Source organism: Sceloporus undulatus, chromosome 1 (assembly GCF_019175285.1).
Source record: "Sceloporus undulatus isolate JIND9_A2432 ecotype Alabama chromosome 1, SceUnd_v1.1, whole genome shotgun sequence".
Lineage (NCBI taxonomy): Eukaryota > Metazoa > Chordata > Lepidosauria > Squamata > Phrynosomatidae > Sceloporus > Sceloporus undulatus.
Genome location: NC_056522.1, coordinates 113,559,461 through 113,581,128, shown reverse-complemented (window position 1 = coordinate 113,581,128; position 21,668 = coordinate 113,559,461). Strand labels below are relative to the sequence as shown.

The 21,668-nt window shown below is 37.5% G+C and overlaps 1 protein-coding gene across 6 annotated transcripts in view; it reads right to left on the bottom strand.

Annotated features, from left to right (window-relative positions):
- Window positions 1-746: 746 nt before the first annotated feature.
- Window positions 747-21,668, bottom strand: part of HACE1 (HECT domain and ankyrin repeat containing E3 ubiquitin protein ligase 1) — a 57,590-nt gene continuing 36,668 nt past the window's right edge. For 4 of the 6 annotated variants that reach the window (XM_042480569.1, XM_042480586.1, XM_042480581.1 and 1 more), the window contains 5 exons: window positions 13,379-13,510; window positions 12,859-12,957; window positions 12,441-12,511; window positions 2,368-2,481; window positions 747-1,834 (listed from right to left, as the gene is read on the bottom strand). In XM_042480569.1, coding sequence (XP_042336503.1) covers window positions 1,732-1,834; window positions 2,368-2,481; window positions 12,441-12,511; window positions 12,859-12,957; window positions 13,379-13,510 — 519 coding nt within the window. In that variant the 3' untranslated portion in view covers window positions 747-1,731. Of the gene's footprint in view, window positions 1,835-2,367; window positions 2,482-12,440; window positions 12,512-12,858; window positions 12,958-13,378; window positions 13,511-21,668 lie in introns of those variants that run through there. The other 2 variants (XR_006105113.1, XM_042480587.1) reach the window with 2 other exon arrangements.

Sequence of the window (21,668 nt, the reverse complement as noted above, 5' to 3'; positions counted from 1 at the left end):
AATATTATTATGAGCAACTTTGGATAAATCATGTGATGTTATTGTGATGTCCAAACACAGCCACTGACTATGCTGCTACAGACATCAAAACAAGCAAGCAGTAAGCCCCGGGTTGGGGGTGTCATCTGAGCGTGGTGTTTAGATGCTGCACACTGTGATGCCACCCCCATGCTGCCAGGAAGCCGCATGGCTGACCACACATGCAGCGGCTTCATAGCATTTCAACAGCGCAGCGCAGTGTTCACATGGGTTGAAATGCCAAAAAGTTGAACTGGTGGCAGCAGCAAGGGTGCCCTTTTTCCACCCCAAAAAGCAGCAATACACTGATTGGACATTTAATTTGAGCCATTCACCACAACTGTAAGAAGTCTTTTCTAGTCTCCACTGGTGTATACTGGTATCACAGTTTATAGAAAAATAAGAAATTCATCGTGAAAGGTATGTGTGATGAATTGTTTTAGCTTCTAGCACCAGGGTTTTTGATGGACAGTAATTCCCAAGGAAAATAATTCCTGAAAAATACATTTTAGCATTGATATAAAAGAAAATAGTTTGATCCTGGGCTTAATATATTTCCCAATTAAAGCCTATCACACTTTTCATAGTTAAATAAGCATCATGTATCTTCATAAAGCATTAGAACCAACATAAAAACTACCACCAAACATATCTGGTCAACAGTTAAATTACAATAAAATATATAATTTTAACACATACTTTTCATACAGCTCAGGCATGACAAAGTATATATCCCAAATAAAAGGATTTATTCCTCTAAAATATATACAAACTTTGAAGGACTGTGAAGTCACAAACACTTCAGTGGTGTTTGAACAGATCACACATATGAAATTTATAATACAAATTATCTTATTTTTCCCCAGTATTCAACTAAGGAATAAACTTTTTAAAATGTTTAGGCAGATATTAAAATACTATAAAGCTTTTAAAAAACTCTTTTGTCATTTTTCTGTTAAAATTAAATGGGAAAAATACATCACATCTGGCATTTTGTATACTTATTTCAAACTTTATACAATGGCTTGGAGAGAAAAATAAATAAATAAACCCCACTTATTGCATGCAATAAGATACATGGCTGCAACCTCACATCAATTCCCAACTTGCCTCATTTCTTCAATGGAAATGACTGGATTAATTTACAGTGGTTAATTAATAGTCTGTTTAATTGTGTCTATAGGCAAGGCCATAGGACAAGCAGTTCACATACATATAAATCAAACAAACTAGCAATTCAGAGGCAGCATTCAAAGTTCCTTGTGGTCATGTCCTGAAAAACCTTGACCCATCATATGATCCATTGTGTTGGACTGGAGTCTTCATTAGCAGTAAATGGTCTTTGAGTGGAAAGGCAAGTGGAGTGGAATTAGAGTCATATTTCAAAGTGGGGGACCTCTAATAAGAGGGAGACAGATGAATGCAATTTTTAATACAGGACTATCATTTTAAAGCAATGTACTTTTAATTCATACCATGAAACAGGAACAATGTACTTTTAATTCGTACCAAGGAACAATGTCTCAAACTCAGGATGACATATGAGAAGAAGAAATGGTTGTGTCCTTTGCAACTTGTGGAAATGAACCCTACCTGTGGATTGCAAAATCAAGACTGTTTTCCAGTCATCAGCACCCTTCTATTGACAGGTTACTAAATTACTTATGCTGCTCTGAATTGCACATCAGTAACCAGAGGCATCATCTGTCTTCATTATGCCATTGTATAACCATAGCTGCCACAATGTAATGCCACAAGAAGCCTGTCCTTAAGGGTCTCTTTGTTTGGATACTCAGGGAGCTTCAGCATGTTGATGCTAAAATTGGGGAAAATGGAAACCTGTTAAAAGATACTGTATATATATAACATCTGGGTATAAACATTTGTTTTATTTAAGATAATTAATGTGATGCCACAATCTGCATTCATAGCCAAAACTCTTTGAAATGAAATACACAGGGAGAGAACACTGCTGCATTGCAGTCCCCTTTAGTATTCAGATGTTCTCTAGAAAAATAGTTTCCTTTTGGCTTCAAGTAAAAAGCAATATAGTAATTTAACATGAAGTGTCATTTAGTGATGCTACATTGCCTTCCATAAGAATTATAACACAGTGCTTAGAATTTCTTTTTTCAACACCATGGAAGAAATAATTGGAACACCTATAGTTTGTGACTACAGCAGCCTGTTCTACACTGGTTAATTATACTGGCCAAGGGAATTTCCTTGATGAGGTTATGCAAAGGCATGCCTCTCCTCTAAAAGGACTTCTCCTTCCTTCCTCCCTCCCCTAAGAAAAACAATAAAATGTTATGTTTTTATGCATGCAACAGAAGCTATTTAACCTACCATGTGCTTGATGTAGGCAGAAGGTTCGGTGTATATGGCACAGCAGCAATTGTAAAATTTTGCAATCCACTACCACCCATTATATGGGCAAAGCCACCATGTGGTACTCTGGAACTGGAAACATTTACAGATAAGATTAGGGAGATTGCAAATATCTTTAAGGCAATTATTCACATACATGATTACTTCTACTGATACATAGATATTTCATCAGGAAGTACCGATCTCTTTTGTTAAAAATTATGCTGAAAGAGTGAAAACATTGTGCCACAATACAAAGCTGTGAAGAGAATGAATGAATGATAATACAGTGTCTCCGCGCCATATGTAGGAGTGTCTTATGCGTTTTCCAGAATATGCTAGAAGCCACAGCGGAAAAACTAATGGCGCACCACGGAATTTCACTTACGGGGGGTGGGTCCGGAACAGATCCCCCACATAAGGGAAGGGACCACTGTATGTAAGTTACATATGACCTAGACAGGTGCTTCAATCCCTATCATCTTCACTAAGATTTCTTTTTATGCAAGATTCATATTAACTAATATGAAATTTTTCCATGTGGAGACAATTAAGGAATTTAATTTTATATGAAACAGAAAAGAAAAATGCAGAACCAAAATCTCATACCAGTTCTCCTCCTACATATCTCTGCAAGAAAACAAACAAACAAAAAGCTGAATGGTAAGAACAAAGCTAGATATGGTGATGAATTGTGTTGCAAGCAACTTTCCCTTCATCTCCTCCATTGATGTGTAGCTACAGAATCATGCAATGTAATGTTACAATCAATAAAAACAAAACAGAAGTGTCTTACAACCCCTGTTTTTGCTGCCAGAGTCTGTCTTGCTACCCTTTTGGTAATTACTATGGATAAAATTACAGAGGTGTTTTCCCAGCCTCTTCCCCATTACAGACTATTTTCAGAACCAGAGTAGAGGTGTGTAGGAACAAACAACGTGATACGGTCATGTCATACTTCTCCATAACAAATTGTTCCAGCAGAGAGAAGAGAGAATGTAGCAAGATTGCTACTTTTGTTGGCAACCCTGCACATTCCTCATCACATACAGGTCAAACTGAAACCATTTCCCCACTATACAAATGGTATTTGGCAGCCTATCAGGTTACATAAATGTCAGAAAATCACAAACAGGAAATTACTACTACGTAAAGAAGTGCCTCTACTTTTACACAGAGCTAAAGTTCTCATTTTAGCTTCTAGTAAAACTGTTAAAATGAGTGCAACGAACAACTATTGGCTACAAAAAAAAACCCAAAAAGAATAACGTGTTGCATTTGAACACCACACAGGTGAAGCAATAAATAGCAATCCATACCCAATACAGATGTTTGTTGTTTCCATATTCACTCATTCATTGTCAAATGTTTATATACAGATTTTCATTTTAAAAGAAATCCCAAAATAGTTCAAAATAAAAGTACGTACAGTGGGCCCTTGGAATCATCTGGGATTTGGTTTCAGGACTTCCCGTGGCTACCAAAATCCGTGGCTTCTCAAGTCTCATTATATACAAAGGTGTAATAAAATGGCATATATAAAATGGCAAAATCAAGGTTTGGATTTTGGATACAGAATCTGTAGATATGGACAGTCAAGTGTATATGTGCACGTTTGAAGGCCTACTAAACAGCCTGGCTGCACTAGTTGCATCTACCCAGAAGGTCTCTCATCAGGATTCAATCTCAGTTGATTACAGTTGACCCTCCAAATTTGCTGCTTTGACTTTTGTGGATTTGATTATTTGTTGATTTCATTAATATGTTCTCTGTAGGAACCTCTTGGTTCTCCAGCACAATTCTGCTTGAAGTTGACCATAGAGTTGTGCTGGAACCCTAGAGATTAATTGAAAAAACACTTCTCTAGCATGTGTAGGTCCTCCAGCCATATAGTTGCACTGGAGGACATAGAGATTCCTAGAGAGGTGTTTATTTGAGATTTTTCCACTTTCACAGGGGTCCTGAGTCCTTAACCCCAGCGAATACCACTGTAATCCAAATCCAGACCACCATAGATACAGGTTAGCTGGGCACCAGCCCAGCTACTGTAACTTTAAAATAGGCCAAGTTGAATATAGCTGAAGCAGGTATTTGGCTAGCCACATCACATCCTGTGGCTACAATCAACTGAAACTTATCCCACAAAGTCAGGTAGCACATCTTACTTCTGGACTTATCACAATCTTGGTTTCAAAGTCACTGAGTCTATGTGTGGCTTTGTCCTCAAAATGCCTAGCAAATGCATTGTAACTGATCTCCGAGCATACCAGTATATTTCTTGAGGTAGATAACAGTAAGCAAGTTGGCACAAGAGCTTTGCTGGTTGGATAACTGAGGATGCAACCTAGGCAGCACAGTACACTTAATGCTCTGCCGTCACAGCAACACGATAAAGCATAGTTATGTGCTCTCACACATCTCCACCACAAATTCTATTCCAAAAGTGCTGTAACAGATATCTCACCTGTCTCATTACCCAGAGTTATGCAGTGAACTGCAGAGCCACTTGGATCCCACAGTGCCTGAAAGGGTACTCAGGGCCAATCATGGTGACAGCCTGCCCTACTTCACGATTTGATACTGAAACCAGGGACACAACAAAATTGTCAGCTCTAGCCACTCAAAACTCCCCAGAGCCTAATGGAATCCCATAGATTCCATGAATCTCCCGGGTCTGTTTTGAAATCTCCCCTACCAGAATAAGCTACAATGGTTGGCTTATTACCAGTTGAGAGAAAGAGTAAAGGAAGATCTGAATATCTGGCAATACAAAGAGGTAAAATCTGAATTTGAAAAATTATTAGACATGGATGATCAACTGATTAGCAAACTGTATGAACTATTACTACTTAAATCCGAAATGAATGAGGAACGGATTAAGGTATTTATGATTCGTTGGCAGAAAAATCTAGAATACAATATACAGTTTAACCAATTGCAGAGTACAGTGGGCCCTTGGTATCCACTGGGATTTGGTTCAAGGATACCAAAATCTGTGGATGTTCAAGTCCTATATATATATACAATGGATAATAAAATGGTGACCCTTATATAAAATGGCAAAATCAAGGTTTCCTATTTTGAATTTATATATATTTTGAATATTTTCAAGTCATGGCTGCTTGAATCTGTGGATAAAAGATCTGTGGATACAGAGGGCCAGCTGTATTTGGACCAAAGCTTCAAAATTTAACTGCTCATATAATCTTAAAGAAAATCTGTACAAAATGATATACAAATGTTATATCACCCCAGACAAAGTGGTTAAAATGAATAAAGGGCTAAGCAACATTTGTTGGAAGTGTAGAAAACAAACAGGATCCTTGTTTCATGTATGGTGAGACTGCAAAAAAAAAAAAAAAAAGCCAAGAAATATTGGTTTCAAATTAATAAATGGATCCATAAGAATAAATGGATCCATAAGATGGGACTGAAGATAAACCGGGGTCAAGAACTATGTTCACCGAATATGATTAATACGGCGAATGAAACAGAAAGCATTGTAATTTAATTAAATATATGGTCACAGAAGCCAAGGGAATATATGTAAGCTACTGGAAAAGTGAGAAAATACCAAACTCTATGGGATGGATGAACAAAATAATGGAAATAGCAGAAATTAAAAAAATAACTAATTTGATTAAAAACAATTAATTGAAGGGTTTCTTGGAAACATGGGGTCCATTTATGGATTACATAAAATGTCAATAAGGGAATGCAGTGACATTAGAGTTTGAGTTACATGTAGTAAGGAAGTAGGTAAGTAATAGTACTGAGAGAAACTCAATAAAAGTTTGGGATAATTTAGATTTAGTGACTTTGTATTTATTGTTAGGAGTGTACATGATGAGAAATAATAAAAGAGAGTTTGAGAGAGTTAAGGAGTCTTTTTTAAGGGGTGGGAGGTGGTGAGATTAAAGGGGGATGTTAGATTATTTGTTGTCAATGTTGTAATGGTGTTTTATGTATTTATAGATGTAATGGTTTTCTCTCTTTTCCTCTTTATTGGTTTTTTCTTTTTTCTTTTTCCCTCTCTCTAGTTCTTGTTTCCTTTTCCTTTGTTTTATTTTTGTTTTTGTTATATGTATGGTAAGCATTGCTGCTATATGTTAAGGTTATGAAAATTAATAAAATTATTTTAAACATAAAACTCCCCTTCTCCCAGCTGAGGGGAATTACTTCCTTGAAATCAAAATTCACCAGAGGTGATCCAATCATAACAACAGGTTTGTAACACTTCCTAACATTAAACCACATTTCTTGCACTGAGGAATGAAACCAAGATTTGAGACTGTGTCCTTCCCTGCACGTGGAGCCAGGTAAATTTTGAGACACTCCTACAATCCCTTGCATAGAAGTCATGGCATTCTGAAGCAGACCACTTCAAGTCTGCTCAAGTATAGCATGGATGTTGAAAATCTCCAGTACTATTATGTTGGTGGATCTCCAACACTGAGCCTGAGACCAGATCCGTGAGGTGAGAAGGGGAAGCCGCTGGTGAATGATAAACCAACAGCTGCCCCTCTCTGTCTCTCTGTCTCAACATTATTATTATTAACCTTTATTTATAAAGCGCTGTAAATTTACACAGCGCTGTACATGCAATCTTTTTAATTCAGATAGATAGCTATTCAAACCTTACCTCAGAGCAAAATAGAGCTTTTATGAGCCACAGCAACTCTCTTGCCCTAAAGCTCAGGTTAACCCTGTACAGAGGAAAGCTAAGTCAGTTGAGAAAGCTGGGTCAGAACCTCCCATAGCTCACCCATCTAGACCTAAGCAACAGACACCAGGTCAGCACCTTCATCCTTGGTCAAATCATGGAAGAGTTTCCTTATAAATTGACCTGGCATTAAACATCTGGACCAGAAGGCCCAGTAGCTAAGCAACCAGATATCTAAGAGATGAGAGCAGAATTAGGAAATTACTGGCAATTATTTCTCTGAATTCCTGCTACTCTCACCCACCATCCCCCACTATAGCCACAGTCCCTATAATAGTGGCAAGCCTATTAGTCTCTGCACTATGTCATACCCAGACAACATCCTGACCTAACTATGAATTTTGTACCTACTCATAACATTACTATACACAATTTCAACATCTTTAGGAGCATGTTAAGATGTTGTTGCTGTGTGCTTTCAAGTCATTTGTGACTTATGGTGACCCTATCATGGGATTTTCTTGGCAAGCTTTTTCGGGGTGGGGTAGGGTGTCATTGCCATCCTCTGAGGCTGAAACTCTATGATTTGCTCAAGGTCACCCAGTGGCTTTACATGGCCCAGCCTGGTCTCCAGAATCATAGTCCAAGGTTCAAACCAGTACACCATACTGCTGTACCTCCCCATTCAAAATATTACTCCAATATCATATAATCATCACAATCAGACAAGACTGCTGGCAGTCTTACATCAGCCACCTATTACATCAGCCACTCGCCCCATCCTCCAAGTCTCACTGAGGGGATGGTTGGATCTCTGTATACAGAAATATTCCACACATTCTCCCTAGGCCAATTCACTCACATATGTTCATTCACACCAAAGTTTGATAAGAGGATGGACCTTCATTATTCCCTGAAAGAGTGGCCCAGATGACTATCTTCTCCTCACATGCACAGGAATGACTTTCAAAATGTAAGAAAAAAACTGTTCAGGTAACATAAATGAAGAAGAATCCGAAGTCATATTGGATTGCTCCTAAAACCCTATATTCTCTCATTTTCTTTAGTTTATAGGGCTGCTTAAACTATCCATATATGTGAATATACATACATCATTAGGCAAAGATCTGCAACATCTCTTAACACATTTCAAATTACAGTACACCCAAGCAGCCTCATGTATGCTCTAGTTCTATAAGTCCTCTTTCCTTATTCCCATCAGTTGCACACAGCATGATCAGATTTCTCTTGTGTTTAGTACATGGCTGGCAACTAGCTGGGGGCCTAAGGGAACCAAAACATAAACTACACCATCTGGTCTTGCAACAAAATCAGTTTCTTTCCCTTAGCAATAATAAAGGGGGTCTGTAATATTAATTTTATAGCTGAGTAGCCAACTTATGAAATTTGTATATAAATTACAAGGTGTCATAACAGAAAAGCAAACCAACTTTACAATAAAAATAACCATTGGTTAACCAGACCATATCTTATATCAGTGCTGGTCAGCAATAATATTTTCAGGACTTTTTGTTGGGAAGTATCGGCATGATTTGCTGGCTGGACGTTTCAAATGAATTCCCTGCCCAAACAACCATATGGTACCCCAGCAAGGAGATAATTACAATTTTCAAGTCTTGATCTGATCAGTTCTGAGCTTCTGAAAGTTTTTTCCTTATTCAGGTGTGGAGAGGACAGCCTCCTCCCACCCTCAACAGGAGAAGAAGATAGCCTATACCCAGCCAAGCTTTGAGAAGGCATCCCTCTGTGTGTGAATGAGACAGAAAGAGGTGGTGATCCTAACATAACGGCTTCCCATTTCTCTCTCAAAATTAAAATCAATCAAATTGACAGAAAGAGTTGGTAGACTTTAACAGAAGTGGTGGCTCTGCCCCCATGGCCCTACATGTAATCTCACTTGGCCCTATGGGATGTAGCCCAGGAGAAAATAGATTTTTTTAATTTATCTGAATAAATTTCCTACCCATACCCATACAAGAAAATCTCTTTTTAAAAAAGGGCTGGCAGTTGTCTTACAGTAAGAAGACAGAAACTTAAGATAAAATTCATACCTTTAAAAACAAAGAAATTTACTAACAAATTTAACTTAGCATCTACTCTACTTCATCCACCATGGAAATGTAAGAAAATATACTGGTACTCTCAGTGTACATGATAAAACTAGAATTAAAAACATGAAGAATGCAAAATACACTTAGAGGATGCCTGAGAAATAACACCTATCATCATTATTTGTTTTACTAGATCAATAAAATTAATTTGACAGTCTCTGGCAGAAAAAAGAATATTTGGTTTTCACTCAAGTGGCACTAAACATTTACTCAGGTTTTAGCAGAAATTTATAATCCAAAGTCTAAAAATAAGACAGTCAAACAGCTAATACCATATTTGAACACAATTCCTCATTAAATATACACATACGTGGCTTTTAGAGAGCAATTTAACAGGGTTATGGAAAGTCAGGCTTGACAAATATCAAGCAAAATATTTTATACATAAATGACAATGAGCAAATGGGACTTACAAATAGGATTCAAGCACAATTTTAAATTACATGTAAAAGGAAGAAGGCAAAACCTCTCCACAGACAACTCTAAATCTGCCAGTTCATAGTGGTGGCAGTTTATAACATTCTTAGAATTCTAGTGTACTGTAATTTCATTCATAACTGATAGAAACTCTGTTCTCCATTAAGCCGTATATAAGAAATGACCCCACAGATAACCTTACCCAAAAATAACCAGATGTACCTTTCATATTTAAATGGAAATTATAACAACACTGTTTTTGATCTCTGAGTTCTTGTCCTTAAAAAGAACTGATAAATAATGCACCTAGGATAGTTTGGCCCTAATTGTCAGAAAGTTATTTCATTTTCACTAGATGTAATGTCGTATTGTATTGTATTGCATTATAACTGGTGGTAGCTCTCTTTAACGCCATTAGAAGTTTCTACAAGGAAAATTAACTGATAATGCTTAATAGATCATAGTCAAGCTGTTGATGGAAGTAGATAAATAAACAACAGTAACACAGAGATGTCACCATCAATTTGACACCTGTTGCAAGCATCTTAACCTCTGACTCCCAATCAGGGCTAGATACCTATGACAGAATTTATCTTTCAATGTCTCAGCAAATCCTGATAGTGAAAATTAATGATTGGTCAAAGGTCTGATTTTGCTAAAGCAAACCTATGACAAAGAAAAGAGACTCTGTTTGTTTTACCTCATAACCTCTATTTCACCTCATAGCCTAGACTTAATCTCAGGCATCATGTAATGGCATGCTCACCTCAAGATCTGTCATGCATAAAAGATGCCAAATTACCTCAATTTTGTTCATTAATTTATACTGTATCTGTCAAACCAAAGTGACACCTCTGTTGTTCTAAAAGGTACCTAAAGTGGAGCCATAAGGTAAGAAGAGAGAAGAAATCCAGATGTAGAGATACCACTAATCCTAGATGTCTTAGAAGATCTAATTAATATTGTAACAACAAATTTAGAATTGATAAATCTGAATACTCAAATGGATTTAATTGTAAGCCATTGTGCCAGTTACATTCCAGAACTGCCCAAAAGAAATACAGTCGGCCCTTCTTATACACGGATTCAAGCATACACGGTTTGAAAATGTTCAAAAAAAGTATAAATTTCAAATATCAAACCTTGATTTTCCATTTTTTATAAGGGACACCATTTTGCTATGTCATATTTAATGGGACTCGAACATCCATGGTTTTTGTTATCCATGGGGGATCTTGGGACCAAACCCCAGCGTATAACAAGGGTCCACTGTATACAGATTTGCAAATTTGCCATCATCTATGTGTTTTTTGCTATGAGCACTCAGTAAGTTCAAGACAAAAAGAGTAAGGACTTTTAATTGTGTTCATTGCTGGCTACCTGGTTCCAGATTTAAGCCTTTCTCATAGCAAACATTCATTGAGTTGCCCCAAAAAACACTTTCATTTCACAGCTTTCTTATCATTATCTTTTATAACTTAATTTGATGTGGGTTGAGGCACTGTGAAGGCTGGGAACAAGTGTGGTTGATCCTGCATACCATACTACAGGGAATGTCTTATAAGACCTTTGAAAAAATGCAAAGACATAGCTGTGTTCATCTGGAAAATCAATATGCAAAGGAATCTTGTAATATCTTTGAAACTAACTGAAAGAAATAAGCTGGTAGCATGAGTTTTTATAAACTGAGTCTATGAAAACTCAAACTACGAACTTATTTCTTTGAGTAAGTCTCAATGGCACTGCAAGATCCCTTTGCTTTGGAAAAATGGTCTACTTCTATTTGAGCTTCAAGGTCTTGGAAGCTACTATCTGATTAAGTTCTAGCCTACATTCATCCACAGTGTATGGCCTCTTTCTTCCTCTGTTCTAACCTTAGTGGCCAAAAAGAAAAAGGGAAAAAAAAACATGCTGGAAATTCTTAGTTTACTGTATATATTCATGTATAAGTCTAGAAATTTAGGTTAAAAATAGATCCAAAAAACCTGAGTCGACATATCCACAGGTAATGTAAGTACTGTATTTTAACACTCTTTCTCTCTCTGTGTGTGTGTGTGTGTATGTGTGTAGTGAAAGGCAAGAGTTTAATCTGTCCTGGAAGCACTGACCCCCTTCTAATCTCTCATCCATCCAGCCTTTAGTATGAGCACAGATACTTATGCCTGCTGGAATCTTGTAAGTTCTTTAGCATTGTTTTCCTTTACTTTGTCCTTTATAACCTTCATTACATGCCCCTAGGTTTTACCTTCAATTTATAATTTTGTCCCCAAAACTTGCCCTCAACTTATACATGAGGTCAACTTATAGTCGAGTATATACAGTATGTATTATATAGATTGAATTTCTGATGAACTCACTAACTGAATAAGTGGCAACAGTTTTCTTAATTAACAGCTGTAAGAAAATGCTGGCCTAAGATAACATCACAAGTTTCTCATGCCATTCTTGCTGCAACAAAGCAAATGTGATTCATTTGATGACTTATGTTATCAGCCAAATATATGACTGGGCAACAACAAAAATCTTCCAAAGCACGTTTATTCAATTGCTAATATAAGAACTATAACAAAGACTGCTTTGAAGTCCAAGAACTTGGAGAAATCATATGATCCATAATTAATCTATCAAAACTGCAAAAGTTGGTGGATGATTAGATCCATCCACATGGCAAAGATTATTCGGATATAATTAAAAAGCTGCTTGACATTTCAGATCTTACCCACATGAGAAGCTACATATTTAACTGAATGATGTGATATATTTCAACAGTATTAGTAAAATATTTGCAGTGAATTAAGGTTAAAAAAAATTCAAAAGCAACAACAAACAAAGATACTTACCTGCCTGTGACAAACTGTAACAGCAACACCCGTTCTTCCTGAGTTAATTCTTCTACAACTTCCCAAAACCACTAGATGAAAAAGAAATCAGCTTAGCTTTTTGTTGAATATTCAATACAAACCAGAAATGAATAGTGTACGTGCATTTGAGGAAGTAGACCTAAGTGTACAAAAGCTTATGCTACCAACTTCTTTCATTCAGTTAGTCTAAAAAGTGCTATAAGAATCTTTTATGCATAGAAATGAACATGTTGCAAAAGATGAACATAAGTAATGGAAATTAATTTCCACTTGACTCAAACAACTCTATTATGTCCATTCCCAAGATACCAGAGTCTTAAGGAGTTTTGTTTCAAGCCTAGAAAAAGCAAATCTCTGAAATTCATAATTGTCTGCATACATCCCATGGAGATATTACCTGAATAACTGGGTCATCTTTTTCATAACCACTTGTGTATTCTGTATTTTTCGTCCAATCACTCACATCAATTTCCGGCATGCCTGAAAGCAGCAGTTCCTTGCAAAAAGAAGGCACAAAACCAATATACAGAGGAAGACAGATACACCACTCCCAATTTTGATTTCAAACCAATTCAGTGTTAATCTGATTTCATATTAATCTGTTTCTCTTTTTTTTAAAAAAAAAAGGTTTCAATACTGTTTCAAAAACTGTAATCAAACAGTACAAATTTCAAACCAAAGTGACACCTTCCAATTACTGGATACAGAAAATTGAGTCATATAGTAAATCAACTCCTGGACCTTCAAATAAAAAGATATTATCACACAAAATGTCCTACCTGCCTCCAACAAAATTTTAAAATGAAACCCTCTGCAAGTTTAAAAAATTAGTCTTTCCAAGTCACTAGTTTCTGTTTCCTCTACACTAACAGGAATCAAAGGCTGTTCTATCACTGTGAATGCTCCAATTTGCTTACCAGTTCATACTCATCAAATAGTTGTATCAGAGATGGTGGAATGAACATATGGAAGCCTTGCAGAAAAGCATTTATCTGTGGCTGAATGGCTCTTGTCATTCGAAGTTCAGTAACAAGTTGTACATATTCCGCCTGAACAACAACAAAAAATTACATTACACTCACATAAATCCAGTTTAAATAGGGTTCAAAGGCTTTATTCACTAATTTCAAACTATTTCAATTTGGAACTTCAAATGCAGGAAAGTCAGAGGATGCCTGGCACAAGGTTTTCAGAAAGACCACAAAATATTCTGTGGAAAATCAAGCCCATTTAACCAATGTGTGTTCACAGAATGATATTTACGTGGACTGGAGGGTGTATTTAACTCCACACCAAGTCCCAATGAAATAGTTTTAGTAATTCCAAGAACTTCAAACAACTATGGCATCCAAGAAAAATGTGATTCAGTTATATTTGTAGAACAAGAAATATAGCAAAAAGAGTTTTGAGATTCTTCACATTTCTTGCATATATGTGTTTCTTTAATCTGTAACCAAGGGGAGTATTTTACTGACTTTAATTGTAATGAAAGACAAAACATGCATAGAACACTGTTTCCTTTTCTATGCAACCAGCAGTTAAAAAATTATGGAAAGCTGAGGAAAGTGTTCCCTCTGGAGCGTCAGCTTAACACAACTTCACTTCTCCAAAGAGCAAGAAATGGCATATCCACTTCTGCTGATATTTCTGAAAAAGATACATTGCTGAGATGCTGCTAATAGAAAATATGTACCATATTGTAAAGAGTGCCCTTGGAGCACAACATGTTGTTGAAGAGGGAGGGAGATTAAATTGTTCATTCACCTAACAAAAGATTCCCTCTACAATTTTTTTAAATTCCAAAAAAAGGAGGTAGGGAGGTAAACACCTCTCCCCTGTATGAGTTCTTATATGCAGATTATCAAACTAAATAAGTACAGACTGAGTAGTTTTACAGTAGCCTTCCCCAACCAGACTTGTCCTTCAAATGTGGATACAACTCTTTTTATCCCCAGCCAACATGGCTATCTAGAAGGGTCAGGAGCTGTTATCCAGAGAACATCTGGTTAGAGCGGGCTGGAACAACCTTCTTATACAGTGAAAGACATCCATGACAGTGATACAGATGAATTACAAATTGCTTTAGTAATTTGTACCACATCCACATTCAAACCCGCAATTGAACAGGTTATCAAATCTCCCAAAACATTTGCTTTCATATTGATCTGATGAAATAAATAGGATGGAAGAATAATATAGCCTGCTCTCTAATGCCTTGACCTTATTACTATCATAAATTAGTGATGCAACCACAGCATGTGGTGTTTATGGCATGTCCTTTTCAGATTTGTGAAGAACCGACATGTTATGAAAATGGTTAGCTGAATGCCATTAAGAGTCTGCCTTTCACTTTTCCCCTTGATACTATGGTCTTTATAAGAAGTGCGAAACTGAAATGAGATAATGCCTGATTCTCTTATTTGATGAGCAGAAATCTGTTCCCAAAAAGCTGTTACAAGAACTTGACAAGAGATCACACTGATCTCCTTGCTATCCCAATAGTGGAGGATGAAACTGCCCTATGTCAACATTGACAGTATGCTTTTTCTTACCCATCTTCATGCACCCCACAGGTTATGTTAGTATGTCTTGAGACACATTCTACAGAAAAATATGACCCGACACTTGATTCTTTGTTGTTGTTGTTTTAAAAACACCTATTTTCACAAATTAATTTACAACAATGTATAATTCTAAAGTAAAGCACTCCAGTACCAACATATCAAGTTTTAAATGAACTATTTCTCTTTGCTTGTCAGCAAAAAGCAGCTCAGGGACTAGATAGTTTAGAGTCTTAGTGCGGGCCCTCAGGCGGCTTAAGTTAAACAGGCTACCATCAGTACGGTAGCGTATATAAATGCCGTCTTCCTCTTTGAGATCTGCCGTAGCCCTTTGGAGCATCATGCTGAAGAAGATTGTAAATAGAGTTGGAGCGAGAACACAACCTTGTTATCAGAAAGGGCTCCGAGAGAGCGTCGCCATATCTGACTTGACCTTGCTGGCCTTCGTGTAGCAGGATGATCATTTTGAGGAATTTGGGGCAGGGGGCATCCTAGTCGTTCCAGGATCTGCCACAGACCTTTTCTACTCACAGTGTCGAAGCCTTTGGTGAGGATGACAAATGTTATAGAGTCCTTTGTTCTGCTCTCTACATTTCTCTTGCAGTTGTCTAAGGGCAAATACCATGTCTGTAGTGTTCCTATTAGCTCTAAAGCCGCATTGGTTTTCAGGGAGAAGTTCTTCTGCAATAGCAGGGACTAATCTGTTCAGGAGTATCCTTGCAAGGATTTTTCCAGCAATGGAGAGCAGTGTTATACCTCGATAGTTTGAGCAATCCGATTTTGTTCCTTTTTTCTTGTACAGGGTGATGATGACTGCATCTCGGAGATCTGATGGCAGTTCGCCTTTTCCCCAGCAACTCACAAGGAGCTCATGGAGTTTAGCATGGAGTACATGACCTCCATGTTTCCAAGCTTCAAATGGAATTCCATCAATCCCGGCAGCCTTGCCATTTTTCATCTGCTGTATGGCCTTAACAGTTTCTTCCAAAGTGGGAGCTATGTCCAATTCCTTCTTCATCGGTTGTTGTGTCATATGCTTTTTGCTGACGATGCTGCCCTCGTTGCCCATACGGAAGCAGCTCTGCAGCACCTAACATCTTGTTTTGCGGAAGTTCTCTACCAGCCGGCACCTCAGGAAGAACACTGCCACATCACTGTAGGCACATCTGTGCTTAAGTCCGTCCAGCAGTTCACCTACCTGAGAAGCATCCTCTCCTCAGATGCCAAGATTGATAAAGAGATTGATCACAGACTGGCAAAGGCATATAGTGCATTCGGAAGGCTTCACAAAAGAGTCTGGAGTAACAAACACTTGAGGCGAAGCACAAAAATCAGTGTGTATAGAGCCATTGTACTGTCTATTCTCCTTTATCAGGGTTTTTAGTTTTAACTGCTGGTTTTATGCTTGTATTGTGTTTTTAATATGTTATACTGTTTAATACTGTCTTAAGGGGGGGAGGGATAAAGTGTTTTTAATTGTCATATTCTATATTTTACTGTTGTTAACCGCCCGGATTGGTTTGCCAGAGGGCGGTATACAAATAAATAAATAAATAAATATTATTATTATTATTATTATTATTATTATTATTATTATTATTATTATTATTATTATGGGTCTGAAACATGGGTCACCTATCGCCAACACCCACGATTCCTTGAACGCTTTCACCAGCGCTGTTTACGCACAATTCTAAACATACACTGGACTGACTATGTGACAAATGTTGCTGTCCTTGAGCAAGCAGGGATCACCAGCATTGAGGCCATGTTATTGAGGATGCAGCTGCGCTGGGCAGGACACGTTTCTAGGATGAAGGACCATTGCCTCCCAAAAATAGTATTCTATGATGAACTCACCACGGGTCAGCGTAAGAGAGGCACCCCAAAGAAGAGATACAAGGACTCCCTGAAACAACATCTTAGGCTTGGCCAAATTGATCCCCAACAATGGTCCGCCCTGGCCTTGCATCGGGAGGCATGGAGACGCACTATCCACGATGCTGCAGCCTTTTTCGAAAGCTCATGGCGAACGAGTCTCGAAGAGAAACGACAACGCAGAAAGAACCACAACCCGGAAACATCACCCGAGACTTTCCGCTGTGCTTTCTGCAACTGGACCTGTTTGTCCCGGATTGGCCTTTTTAGTCACCAACGCGCTTGTACAAAGCGCGGGATGAGTCCTTCCTGAATCTTCGTTCGCGAAGCAAAGCCAGAGATTTCTCTTTGCTAGCTAAAAACAACTTTTGGTTTTAACAGTATCATACACAGGATTAAATCGCTATCTATTGAATTCTGCTACAACCATTCCCTATTATTTCTTTTTCACGCTGAATGGTACCACCATGCAGGTGGTACAGCAGTATGAAAGGACTGAGAAGATCAAGTTTCAGTACTCCCTCAAAATCCAGTGCTCAAATTTATGACTTTATTGCACTACACTGTTATAGTGCTTTTAGAGAGGGGCATTTAGAATTCCCAGCCAGAGCTCTGAGGCCTCATTAAACTAAAAACCCCAGAATGCAATAGGAGGCAACCAAAGCAGAAAAGTGGAATAGTGCTATAACAGTGTAGTGTGGTACTGTTGTTATTACAGTTTGACACAGGTGGACTGCACACTCTCTGCCTAATGAGCATTTGTAATATTCTCATTGTACCTGCGAAGTTCTTTATCACCAATAAAACATGGTGCAGTGGTTTGAGCACTGGATTACAACTCTAGGGATCACAGTTCACCAACAATTATTTTTCCCCAATATGGTAGCCAACAATTATTTTTATATCCAGCAAGAATACAATGAGAGTGCCTCTGAATGCATGCAGAATGCCTTTCCTTTTTAATCCACCAAATGCTATTCTGTCCTTTCACAGCCTTAAGGGCAAAAGTAAAAAGTTCGCATTGATTCCAATTCCATGATAGGCCAGAACAAAGTATAGTAAAGCAAAGCAAACACCTGCTTTCAAAATCAAAACTGAAAGAGCTGGGAAACATTTTCTCCCAAGAAATTTCCTCTCAAAGAAATCTCTCTTGCATGCAGCATCTTCCCTTCACATTTCAGTCTCTTTGTTTCACATGTTAATCAAGCTTTAATCCCTCTGTGCAAATGCTAAGAGATGGCTGTAAATGGGGCTAAGAAATGGAGAAAGGCTATAGAGACAAGAGATACTAAGAGGAGCAAAAGGGAGCTTTTAAAATTGTCTTATGCCTTCCTTTATCTAATTATATCCCACCCTTCCATCAAAAATAGTATTCCAAGATGCTAGCAATAAGAATGTACAGATTAAATAGAAATATTGATAAAAATGCATAAATCAACTGAAAGCAATTTGTCTTTCATAGTAAGTTCATTTTATTTCTCTAATCAAACACATAAATGCAGTGGGATGGCCAAGGGCACAAGTATATGCTGGTACACAAATTTACATCTTTGTAAAAATCACATATTTTGTTTTGCCATGTAGGCATTGCACGTTCTGAACACATTTGGAAAACTCCCTAGAGCCCTACTTCCATAATCAACAAGATGTTCACATTTGAAGAACACCTGTATTTCAAAGCTGTTTGAAATGGGAGCATTTTTTATACTCCAACAGCTTAACAGGTGCTGAGGTAAGCTATCTGAAGGAATGCAGGACATAATTAAAAGAAGATAGGAAAATCCCTGCGGTAGTACAATTCTGGCTTATGCTTCTAAAATATTCTGTTACTTATACTATACCCAAAAGGAATTCTAAAATATACAATCATATGGCAGGGTAATGGCAAAGTCAAAAGAGCTGAATTAAAGGATATGGAAGGTACACCACTCTCTTTTCAGAGACTTTGCTTTTTATGGTGCAAACTCTTTGCCATATATATGATGGAGACTCTTCAGAGGGAGGTCGATATTGAAATAAGGGCCAATATTATTTTGTCAACCTACTGCTCCCAATACATACGATGCCACTGTACCCCATGGTTTTCTTGAACAAATCACTATAATTTAATATTTCTGTTCCTACAAACATAGCTACCATTTCCACATTAGGGAATAAAAGATCAGCCACCACACTGGAAAAATGTAGTGACTAATTTCAAATATGCACAGGATATCTTTGTACAGAACTGCTACATAGCAAATAGCATATTTATAGTACCTACATAGAATGAACAGACCAATTATGAAGAACTAATGTATATACTCGATTATAAGTCGACCTCATGTATAAGTCAAGGACAGATTTTGGGTCCAAAATTATGATTTTTATATGACCTGTGGATGTCGAGGATAAAACTTAGAGGCATGTAACATTATCATTATCATTATCATTATTATTATTATTATTATTATTATTTGCTTTATTTATATAGCACTGTAGATTTACACAGCGCTGTGCATACAAACAATAAAATAGATAAAGTAAACCTGCCCATGACATACAATCTAAGAAATGCGCCAACACCCAAGTTATTCTAGGCCAGCCCACAATCATCTTTCCTCAAATCTATATGCTAAACTAATAACCTGAAAACAAAGCCACACTGGAGGAGAATCAAAAAGAAAGGGGAAGTTATTCAGGAGGAAAAAAATCTCATTATGTTTACACTGTTTATGAACAAAATGTTCAACCAAAGGGATACTCATTCTTTGATGTCAAGATATGGAGCTCTTCATTCCAAATGTGCTGGGCAATTAATGAACCACCATGAAATGTTCTCTATTTTTGTCCAGCGTGGACTCTCTTGTCCTTTCGGCTCACTTTACCAAGAACTGTGTCTCCTTTGATGTTTTGGATTTGTGAAGAACACAAACTCGCTCATCCAATCTATAGTGGGCAATTTTAGGGGCAAATCTATATTTTATTGATTGTATGATGCACTTCATGAGCCACCTATAATTTAATTCTTCAATGATCTGCATTTTTATCTTCATACATATTGTGCACAATATGCTATAACTAGCATAAAATATTAGAAAAATCATAATCAGGTCACAGAATCACAAACATCTGCTATTTGTAAAAGATATTATAGATACGTGATACATCGTAAGTGACAAAATGAAGAAGCAAAAATAAACTGACACCAAGTGGTCATTGACTATCATGGCTGACTATTATTTTCCTAATAAAATTCAACATACACAATAGACCAAAATGGATATGTTGACATATCCCCAGAAAGACAATGAAATCCTATACATATCTATTCAGAATCTGACCTTCGACTTAGGCAAGCAGATACAGAACTACAGCTTTAAGTGGCAAAAGTCAATGAAGCAGACTTCCTTAGCTCTTTGCAAAGTACTTTGTACTGGTATGTAACACAATATTTTTATACAGCTCACAAAAATAATTGTGCCAGGGAGGCTTTTTTATTTGGGAGAAGGGGTTATTTTTAACATTTCTGTTTTTAAATGATTTTATATTGTTTCAATTGTGACTATTTTAATTGTTTTTAAGATTGTACTGAGGATTTTCACTTATTTCCTGATGTGAGCCACTTTGGGTCCTACTTTGGGACCCAAAGTGGCTCACATAAAAACATAAAATAAATATAGTGTATTTAATGACTTCACATCTCCAGGTCATCATCTCTTCATTTTTACTAAAACAAAAGTAGTTACATTTTTGCTATTTAATTTGCCCATGCAGGTCACAGTCTTGAAAAAGAAATCCTGGGTAGGATCCAGACTTAGGTCCAAAACACACTGCAGAATTAATCACTTTAACTGCCCTGGCTCAGGGCTAGGAAACTCTGGGAATTGTAGTTTATTGTGGCACCAGAGCTCTCTCTGACAGCAAAAGGCAAATGTCTCACAAAACTACAGTTCCCAGAATTCTGCAGCATTGAATCAGGGCAGTTAAAGCAATCTCAGACTGGATTATTTCTGCAGTGTCTTTTGGAGCTTAGTTAGACTCATTGGAACCAAGAGAACTTCAGTTATTTGTGATTAAGGTCTGGAACAGACAGCCCATTGGGGCTGCGGCAACTACACACCGTGGCCCCAATCCAGCGTTTTTCTTGCCCAAAAAGAAGTGGCAAAATGCCCCTTGTTTTGGGGGCGGAAAAAGGGTGGCTTTCCTACTGCAGCGCTGGCTTTTCAGCGCTCCTACAGAGTGCGGCGTATAAATGTCTGATCGAGCAAACAGCATGACACCGGCTTGGGGGCGGGAGCAGGGTGTGTGTCACCTAAACAACAAACCCCCACACCGCCCCAAGCCAGCGTATTGTACCAGTCTATTTTGCCAGTAACTCCCAGTTCAAACTAGTCTACTCAGGACACAACTAAAGTTGCTTCTAACCTACAATATCTTCAGCTCAAGGTACAGAAAAGTTTCTGCTAGAAATGCAGTGGAACTGTTGAAAACAGTAATAAAAGCATACAGGAAGAGACAAGCATGAAATTGTGGTTACACAGCTGATAATGCAGCAGAGTCTTGGGCAATGGCTTTACCATATATGCTGCATATAGACAGTAGCTTCTTGTGTTCTTGTTGCAGTACTTGCTCCATAATTCAAGAACCAAAATATTAAGCAAGATCAAATTAAAATTCCTCATGATTTGATATGTGATAGACTGTTTTTACTGATTTTTGTAAGGGTTTATACCCCAAGTAACACTTTCAAATAACCCTCAGGTTGGCTAATGTAATATAGCATAGA